Genomic DNA, 10786 nt, shown 5'->3' with positions numbered 1-10786 from the left:
TCTTTCCACCGTCAAGTCTTTCTTCACCCTTCAGTTTGCAACTCTCAGCACTTTAATTTCCACCCCACTTACACAGTTACAGACTGAATCCTGTCATCAGTGTGGTTTTGGTTCAAAAGCCTTAATTTAAAAATGGCTGTTTATCTGAAACAGCAACCCACAAACAAGTGAACAGTATAGAATGAAGTGAAAGGGACAACTAGGTTTCTGTTGACAACCCAGCTTTGCTGACCTCTGCTTTAAGATAATTTTTTAAACTTCAGGCTCCATTAATTGTCATTCCATTTCTTAAATAAGGCAGAGACTGACTGAAAGCTACTTACTAATTCAACTTTATTTCCATTTCAACCAGAACATTATCCTTGGCCCCAGGAAAAGGCTCCAATTCTGTGTTTCTGAAATACAAGCCCATGAATACATTTGAGGCCAAGGAAATCAAAGACAGTTTATTCACAAAGTGCACTCTTTAGTTTCAAAGTCTAAGGAAGTAAATAGCAATTGGAGATTCAGAAATATCAGGAAGGACTATAGTATGAAAACCATCTTTTAAAATCAAGAAACAAAAATAAAATGCCATTAGCTATTTTAATTACATGTTTGTAGCTTACAGGTCTGTGAATATCCTGTCTTCTACCAAAGTGGACACCATTATGCCATCGTCGATGGAAAAATGCCTAAAGTCTTCACATTCTTTACCTGAATTATGAAAAAGTCTTTCTAATAATTTAATTCATTGGTTTTTTAGTATATACAATTTTAATCACTGAATCCCAAAATAAAAATTTTTCATACATTAACTCAACTGTTTATATTTTAGTTTTCACTAAATTTTAGCCTTTTGGAAAAACTTACAATAGAAGTGATTACATTTTTGTCTAACTGAACTGATAATAATCACTTTGAATTGTTACAATACCAACCACAGTCCCAAATTTCCTAGGCTCCTAATAGATCAGTAACAGGATAAATCTAGAAGACTTAATTCTAGAAGTTAAAAATCTGTTTGTAATCATTTAAAATCAAAAAGACTGTCCCATTTTCTAAGAGATAAGCTATCAAATTATTTTATAGACACTCATTTTAATTTTCATGATTAGTCTATTCCTTGTTTTGAAAAAGTCTTTTAAATGTTATGCAAGAATTCTTTTCATTTAGGATCACAGTTTTTGTTTAGCTTACATACTGACAATTCTGACAAGCACCCTAAAAAAAAATCCACAATTAGTGCAAAAAGAGGAAACATTTTAAGTCATTCCTTCCCAGTACACACAGAACTAAGGTTACTAACTGCCAATTTTATGTATATGTGAATATATATAATAATTTCCTACTTCATTTTCTGAAAGACAGCAAATACAAAAATAGTTTAACAATAGGTTTAATGAGGTTTATAGCACATCTATTATTAGTCTTATTTTAACTGCAAAAATATTTTAGCCACATTTAGAAAAAAATAAATTCACAGAGAATGTTAACTATATTTCTAAAGATCAGATGCAAGAATACTGATTCTTTTCCACAGAAGTAGAATACATGAAATAAAGCTTATGAAATAGTCACTCTGTAGGAATGAATACATTTTTAAAATCCTGGTTAGCCTGCGAGGATTACCACATTAGCATATTTAACAAAACTGCATCCGTCTGTAAGGCTTTGGTATAGGCAATGCATAGCACCTCCATCACTTATCTTTCTTCTTTGCTCCATTCTCCTCTGGTCCCTCTTTCTGCTCATCTTTCTCCCCTTTCAGGTCTGCACTTGCTCCTCCTCCTGGATTTTCCCCCTTAGAATTATCAATGATTTTATAGTCCTCAAGCAGTGTGTGTCCTGTTTGTTTTGCAGTTTTCTTCACCATTGCTTTGATGCCAATGTTGTCAATATTATAGGCAGTTACACCAACATTGATGGCAGAATCTACTGCGTTGTGCGTAGCTTCTCCTGCAGTATGTCCATATCTTTAAAGGAAAGATTAGAGAAAGCACAACAAAATTACAAATATAAATCAAAGTCTTCTGAATTACTGTTAAATAGGTCACATGATTCGTATGTTATCCTTGGAAGCAAAATCAAAGATTATGTTTCAATTTGATTAATAATGTAAAACAGTAAAAAATAAAATCACACTGTGCCAACACTATTTTCTCCTTCAGTAAAAATAATATGAAAATAAACTGAGGCTGAGATTAATGCAATGAAGACTGTTTATGCTGAAGAACAGAATGTAAATTTTAATAAAGGTTGTTAATCAGACATTATTTCCTTTTTTGTCTCTTTCTGGAAATACAAATTTTAACTGAAACAACTATCAGTTCAGTTGCTCAGTCGTGTCTGATGCTTTGCGACCTCATGAATCAGAGCACACCAGGCCTCCCTGTCCATCACCAACTCCCAGAGTTCACTCAAACTCATGTCCATCGAGTCAGTGATACCATCCAGCCATCTCATCCTCTGTCGTCCCCTTCTCCTCCTGCCCTCAATCTTTCCCAGCATCAGGGTCTTTTCCAATAAGTCAACTCTTCGCATGAGGAGGCCAAAGTATTGGAGTTTCAGCTTTAGCATCAGTCCTCCCAGTGAACACCCAGGACTGATCTCCTTTAGGATGGACTGGTTGGATCTCCTTGCAGTCCAAGGGACTCTCAAGAGTCTTCTCCAACACCACAGTTCAGAAGCATCAATTCTTCCGCACTCAGCTTTCTTCACAGTCCAACTCTCACATTCATACATGACTACTGCAAAAACCATAGCCTTGACTAGACGGACCTCTGTTGGCAAAGTAATATCTCTGCTTTTGAATATGTTATCTAGGTTGGTCATAACTTTCCAAGGAGTAAGTGTCTTTTAATTTCATGGCTGCAGTCACCATCTACAGTGATTTTGGAGCCCCCCAAAATAAAGTCTGACACCGTTTCCACTGTTTCCCCATCTATCTGCCATGAAGTGATGGGACCAGATGCCATGATCTTCGTTTTCTGAATGCTGAGCTTTAAGCCAACTTTTTCACTCTCCTCTTTCACTTTCATCAAGAGGCTTTTGAGTTCCTCTTCACTTTCTGCCATAAGGGTGGTGTTTCTGCATACCTGAGGTTATTGATATTTCTCCTGGCAATCTTGATTCCAGCTTGTGCTTCTGCCAGCCCAACATCTCTCATGATGTACTCTGCATAGAAGTTAAATAAGCAGGGTGACAACATACAGCCTTGATGTCCTCCTTTTCCTATTTGGAACCAGTCTGTTGTTGCATGTCCAGTTCTAACTGTTGCTTCCTGACCTGCATGCAGATTTCTCAAGAGGCAGGTCAGGTGGTCTGGTATTCCCATCTCTTCAAGAATTTTCCACAGTTTATTGTGATCCACACAGTCAAAGGCTTTGGCATAGTCAATAAAGCAGAAATAGGTGTTTTTCTGGAACTCTTGCTTTTTCCATGATCCAGCAGATGTTGGCAATTTGATCTCTGGTTCTTCTGCCTTTTCTAAAACCAACTTGAACATCTGGAAGTTCACGGTTCACGTATTGCTGAAGCCTGGCTTGGAGAATTTTGAGCATTACTTTACTAGCATGTGAGATGAGTGCAATTGTGTGGTAGTTTGAGCATTCTTTGGCATTGCCTTTCTTTGGGATTGGAATGAAAACTGACCTTTTCTAGTCCTGTGGCCACTGCTGAGTTTTCCAAATTTGCTGGCATATTGAGTGCAGCACTTTCACAGCATCATCTTTCAGGATTTGAAATAGCTCCACTGGAATTCCATCACCTCCACTAGCTTTGTTCACAGTGATGCTTTCTAAGGCCCACTTGACTTCACATTCCAGGATGTCTGGCTCGATCACACCATTGTGATTATCTGGGTCATGGAGATCTTTTTTGTAGAGTTCTTCTGTGTATTCTTGCCACTTCTTCTTAGTATCTTCTACTTCTTTTAGGTCCATACCATTTCTGTCCTTTATCGAGCCCATCTTAGCATGAAATGTTCCCTTGGTATCTCTAATTTTCTTGAAGAGATCTCTAGTCTTTCCCACTCTATTATTTTCCTCTATCTCCTTCCATTGATTGCTGTGGAAGGCCTTCTTATCTCTCCTTGCTATTCTTTGGAACTCTGCATTCATATGCTTGTATCTTTCCTTTTCTCCCTTGCTCTTGGCTTCCCTTCTTTTCACAGCTATTTGTAAAGCCTCCTCAGACAGCCATTTTGCTTTTTTGCATTTCTTTTCCATGGGGATGGTCTTGATACCCGTCTCCTGTACAATGTCATGAACCTCTGTCCATAGTTCATCAGGCACTCTATCAGATCTAGTCCCTTAAATCTATTTCTCACTTCAACTGTATAATCGTAAGGGATTTGATTTTGGTCATACCTAAATGGTCTAGTGGTTTTCCCTACTTTCAATTTAAGTCTGAATTTGGCAATAAGGAGTTCATGATCTGAGCCACAGTCAGCTCCTGGTCTTACAACTATAGGTCACTATAAATGGTTTTGAGTTCTAACTTACTAGATTCTAGTTAAGCCTTTCAAACTACTGGAATCTGAGTTTGTCTCTAAACAGAAGTTCTGCAACTTTCTCTCTCACTCCACTCCACCTCACTGCAGACTCACTGGCCTTCCTGCTGTTCTTTGAGCCCACCAAGCACACATGTAGTGGCCCTATGACCTTTGTACTGGCCGGTATCCAGGTAGACTACTCTCACCCCAGGTATCCACATGGCTAACTACCTCACCTTCTTCAAGTCAGCTATAATCCTCTTAGCATTTAATCTATTTTAATTGCCTCATCCCACAGCCAATCAATCCTCCCTTAACAGCTCTTTCTTCTCTAACTTAATGCCTGTTTCTTCTACAGAACTGACTCACTGGAAAAGACCCTGATGCTGCAAAAGATTGAAGGTAGGAGAAGGGGATGACAGAGAATGAAATGGCTGGATGGCATCACCGACTCAGTGAGCAGGAGTTTTGGGCAAGCTCTGCAAGCTGCTGATGGACAGGGAAAACTGGCATGCTACAGTCACAAAGAGTCGGACATGATAACTACAGAACAACTTTCTAAACAACAAAACAAAAACGCCCATTGTTTTTCTTTTGCGTGTTTGTCCCACTAGAATATAAACCCCATTATAAAAGGATCTCTTTGCTTTATTCATTAATGTATCTTAAGTACTTAGAACAGTGTCTAACACCTAATATGTGTTGAATGAATAAAATAAGTGAGCCCTGCCCTAGCCATCTAAGAGTTTCCTGGGTTCTCAAGTAGAGCAAAGGACTTGGGAAATTGTAAAACATCACACAAAGCAGTTATTCCTGACCATAATCAATACAATTGATGGTGTTTAATACCATTTCCATAAGAAAATACAACTTGAGATGTACACAAGGACACTAAACCTTATTCTACTTTCTGTTTTACTCTTTACCTTTTTCTAAGTACCAGGCTTTAAAACCTTTTCCGGTCCATCAGTTCAGTTCAGTTCAGTCACTCAGTCATGTCCGACTCTTTGTGACCCCATGAATCGCAGCACGCCAGGCCTCCCTGTCCATCACCAACTCCCAGAGTTCACTCAGACTCACGTCCATCGAGTCAGTGATGCCATCCAGCCATCTCATCCTCTGTCATCCCCTTCTCCTCCTGCCCTCAATCCCTCCCAGCATCAGTCTTTTCCAATGAGTCAACTCTTTACATGAGGTGGCCAAAGTATTGGAGTTTCAGCTTTAGCATCTTTCCTTCCAAAGAAATCCCAGGGCTGATCTCCTTCAGAATGGACTGGTTGGATCTCCTTGCAGTCCAGGGATCCTGTCCATAGGTTTCCCCAAATAGAGGACTGCTTAAACAACAAACTAGAACAAAAAGGCAAAATTTTACAGTCTTTTTTCCAGAACATACTGAAGTTTCCTAGATGCTTTGTGACCAGTATCTGGACATTTTTTCTTATACTGGATCAGACCTCCAAATTAACAAGTCCTCTATTACTACTAGCCTGGCCTTCTGTGGTTTGTGACCCTATTGGTTTATTCATGTTTTCTGTTTTATTCCAACTTCAGTGCTAAAAATATGCAATAATCTTATAATTCTTCTGAATATTTCATTCAGAATGTTAATCAGAACCAGAGCACAGCAGAGCCTACAATCTGTCAAACCTTATGTCTATACCACTCTTGATTGGGGCTTTCGCAACAGTCACCCAATGGAAAAGCTCCTGACTGCTTTCTGCTAGTCCCTGCTGCTTTGCAACCCCTCATAATTCCACAGAATTGCTGATGTTGCAAAAGACATGGGGCCTTCTCACACTCAATTAAGCCTCAGTCACAAATACAGTCATCACGTGGCAATGGCTCAGGCTCAATGAGAAGAAAGGGGAGGAGGCAGTTTCAGCACTAGAAGGGTGCCCAAAACTCTTGGTTGAGCAGGTCCCTCTCAGGGCCTCTCTCTCCAGGCCTGGGTTAACTGCAGTCAAGTGACATGATGACTGAAGAATGTGGCCATGTTAGTGTTTGGAGAAAACTACTAAACTGGGAGTCAGGAAATTAAGATTCTAGTATCAAATGGGCCAACAATTAGCCACGTGACACAGGTGAAGTCCCCACCTCTTTGTACCCCATAAAATTTCCTCTCCTTTATCTTATGAGATATGTATGTGAAAGCACTTTGAAAATTCCATACGACTAAAGATATTTTTAAAGACCCTAAGAACAGTTTTTCAGAAGTTGTGTTTATTTTTTAAATATCTCCTCACTCATCACCTCTGCTTCTCAACATGCCCAGGAGCCAGGATTCCTGGCAGACATCCCTTTTTCCTCTCTTGCCTTAATAACTGTTCAGTTCTTCTCTTTATTCAGACTAAACTAATTAATTTAATTCAATTAAACTACATTGTTAAAGACTCCTAGAAAGCCTATCTCTGGCAAAAAAAAAAAAAAGCTTATTTTTTATTCTTCCTTTTAAAAAAGTTAACTATAATTAGCTAATTGAATTACATTTTATCTACTGAATACTACCAATTTAACAAAAATAAAAAATGAATATAAAGAATGCTCTAAATAAGTCAATGGGATTCAGATGTCAATTTGAATGAGACTTTTCAGGAATTTCTCCAGTGTATTCAGTAACATATAGCAAAATAGCACCCTGGCAGTGATTCCAGATTTTACTCATTATAGCAAAATATCATCACAACTTTCTAATAAATCTGCCTAAAATTCAATTTACATGCAACCTTCAAAGTTATTTTTAGAAATGTTAACCTTAAATATTTAAAACAGAAATATCTTCTTAATAGTTCTCAAATACAGATGGGTTACAAGCAACCTTACAGGTGAAGCTAAGGAGTTTAAACTTTATCTTGAAATCAGTAGGAATGGTATGACCAAATTTGCATTTCAGACGGATCTATCACAGGTTGCATTGTGAACTGAAAGGGTTTAAGACTGAGGAACCAGTTGGGAAACAAGTTTTGAGCTAGATGAAAAATGACGAAAATCTATTCTAAGGTAATGTTAACAAGGCTAGAGCTGAAGGGATTTTAAAAAAAAAGACTTGTGGACTGAATGGCTGCAGTGGTATGCAGTTGGGATGTATGAGCCTGTAGATTAAAAGTTAAGAGGAAATATAGATCTAAGAGTTGCTGAGATATAGGTGATAATTGTGGCCACGGGGGGGGGGGGGGGGGGGGGCGGAGGTAGTGATGGGTGTGTGAGTGTGTGTGTGTGTGTGTGTGATATCCACAAAGAGCAGAAAAGGGAGTACAGAGTAAAACCATAGGTAGACAGAACCATTATTTAAGAAATGAGTGTGGAAGACAAATCAGGAAGAAAGGCTACAGTAAGCATGTGATTTGACTTTATCCACACACACACACAAACACCTGTGGAAAAAAATCTCAAGACGTAAGAACACATCTTTCAACCTACAGGTAACTCAAAATGTAAGGCTAACATGGCACACATCAAAATCTGAAGCCAAAATGATAAGACAGAATTAATGATGAGTCAAAATCAAAATCAATGAGGTACAATTAAGCCAGAATAAATGTAAAGTTTTTATTTAGGTACAAACATCAACTACCTAAAAATAAGGCAAAGGTTCAGATTGTAAAGCAATTATAATTCAGTTAAGAAAAACAAGTTTGATATGGGTCAATAAAGTAACAGCTACTATAAAGACATACCCTTTGTCTTCTATTCCATATTTATCACATGCTAAATATGACCAAAACAAGGGAGACAACCCCACTGTATTCAAGCTGGTTACGATACCTCTAGAATATTAGATTCAACTCTGGGTTCCATATTTTGAGAACAACATTCATGAAGGAAAGATCTGGAAACCATACTATATATGGAATTGTTAAACTGGGAGTATTTAGTAGAAAAGAAAAAATAAGCGAAAGACATAATGATATTTAAATATTTATACAGTTACCATATTGAAAAGACAAGACTGATCCTACACAACTCCTGAGTAGATGTGATATAGTTTTATGTATAATATGACATCTGCTAAAGGGGATACCCTCAAATGGATTTGAATTTGTCCCTTCACCCAGTGAAAATTTAAGGGAAACTTTAATTAAAATTTACTAAATAAATCAGTTAAATATTACACCTTAAAAGAGTTAATTTGCTACAGGAAAATATTTTTACTAAGCTTATTCCTCACAAATATATGTTCTAAGATAAAATATTACTGAGGGGGAAACAAAAATGTACCTAACTTACTGAAGTTATATTATTTTCCTCTAAACAATTTAAAGTGGAAAAAAGGAACTTAAAGGTGAACGTTAGAAGCTATGTAGAAGAGTGATGAATTATTTAATAGATACTATACTGCAATTAGGTATAGTAGATTTAAAGTTACTCAATTGCTTTTTCTTTATTCCTGTAGGTCTTCTTGCTCCTAAATCTATATAACAAATGTAGTAATATAACTGACAAAAAATAAAGTCTTAACAAATTTTTCTTATATATTTACCTCAAAAAATTAGTAGGAGTGTATTTAATTATATAGGTCATTAGGTTGGAGAAGGCATTGGCACCCCACTCCAATACTCTTGCCTGGAAAACCCCATGGACAGAGGGGCCTGGTGGGCTGCAGTCCATGGGGTCGCTAAGAGTCGGACACGACTGAGTGACTTCACTTTCACTTTTTACTTTCATGCATTGGAGAAGGAAATGGCAACCCACTCCAGTGTTTTTGCCTGGAGAATCCCAGAGACAAGGGAGCCTGGTGGGCTGCCGTCTATGGGGGTCACACAGAGTCGGACACGACTGAAGCGACTTAGCAGCAGTAGCAGCAGGTCATTAGGTAAGTCATTCATAATGAATGAACACAGTCCTGAATCAGAATCAAAACCATAAAAGGCATGGAGAATATACTTATCTAATACAACCTGCCTTTAAATATACCTAAATTTTTTAAAAAAGAAATTCTTTGTATTTGTTTATATTACAAAAAACCTGATATGGAAATTTATGTAACATATTTTTCTCCTAGGCATAGTGCAAATAATTAATGCAGACTTGAAACAACTACTTGGGAAAGTAATTTCTCATAGGCAATAAGAATACCCATGTTCAAAAAATATTAAGTTTTCATTATACCATCATCAGTTGGATTAGAGTAGAAAAATACAAATGTTCCATGTATCAAATAGCTTTCATAGTGTAAACAGGTGTAAATTCATAAATGTAAACAAATATAAATTTATGTCAATTATGGAGAGCTAAACTATGGGAGAATTAGATTTTCCAATTCTTCAGTGATTAAATATGATTGAATTATTACTGGTTTAATACCTGCAGTTTCTTCTCCTAAAAGGCAATTTCTACTTCTGGGCAAGATTATTCTTAAGTGAGAAAACAGTATTACTTGGACAAAACCTGTTATTTCCCACTGTCCCCCCCATCTTTCCAAGTTTCTAATTAAGTTACTGCTAACACTAAGGTATCCTGATAACTGGAAATACAAATCTAATTAACTAAATCCTCACCTGCTTCTTTCCTGAAAAAAAGACCTGAATCTTTGGAGGAAAGGATAAAACTAGCAATATACACCATAACAGAAATAAATTAGCTCCAAACCACAGTAAAAATCCTCTAATATCATATTAAGTTCTCCTCACTAAGGACAAGAAATACAAAATCTACACCAAAACCTTGTACTTCCTAGTTAGGTGAATTTCAAACTTTTTAAAAGACTCAACTTAATTCAAGTACTTAGGTACATTTTTTTTTTTTAAAGGAGTAGGAAATGGACAAATCCAATAAAGCAATTCCTACTTACTCATGTGACCACCTACTTAGCCATGCTAGCACATAATAATCTAAAAATAATCCACTTTTGCTCTAAAAGACACCTGTGAGTTTCTCCTTCACTTGCAACAAAAAAAGAAGCCATTTTTCTAATGATGACTAATCCATTAAAAGTAACCTAAAAGGCATAACAAAAAGAGTATTATATTAGAGGTCAATGCCAAGAGTGACAAGAAGTCAGCTGGGAGACTTGGGTTTTACATTTCCATCAAAATTTCAGATCTACTCTGCATCTGCTTTTCCAAATCCTCTGGTAAAACTGACCCTGCTTGATGACATACCATGTTACTTTTTCTCAAAGGTATGTTTGCCCTGGACTGAGCAGACCAAACCAACTTAGGCTGGAAATTAAGTTAGTAATTTACTCGTTAGCTAATTTACTATGATGGGAGGGAGTCTCAACATATTGATGTAGTGCTGGAAAAGAATTCCAGATACTAAACTCACACAGATATCCCATCAAGGAGAGCGTTGGCCCAGCACTGTTCCCTGACA

The 10786-nt window shown here is 37.2% G+C and overlaps 1 protein-coding gene across 5 annotated transcripts in view; it reads right to left on the bottom strand.

Annotated features, from left to right (window-relative positions):
- Window positions 1–316: 316 nt before the first annotated feature.
- The window catches only part of SPART (spartin), a 36988-nt gene continuing 26518 nt past the window's right edge, over window positions 317–10786 (bottom strand). For all 5 annotated transcript variants that reach the window (XM_069601554.1, XM_069601555.1, XM_069601553.1 and 2 more), the window contains one exon: window positions 317–1955. In XM_069601554.1, the coding sequence (XP_069457655.1) occupies window positions 1682–1955 (274 nt within the window). In that variant the 3' untranslated portion in view covers window positions 317–1681. The remainder of the gene's footprint in view (window positions 1956–10786) is intronic.

Source organism: Ovis canadensis, chromosome 10, assembly GCF_042477335.2.
Source record: "Ovis canadensis isolate MfBH-ARS-UI-01 breed Bighorn chromosome 10, ARS-UI_OviCan_v2, whole genome shotgun sequence".
Taxonomy (NCBI): domain Eukaryota; kingdom Metazoa; phylum Chordata; class Mammalia; order Artiodactyla; family Bovidae; genus Ovis; species Ovis canadensis.
This window is presented reverse-complemented; position numbering and strand designations above follow the sequence as displayed.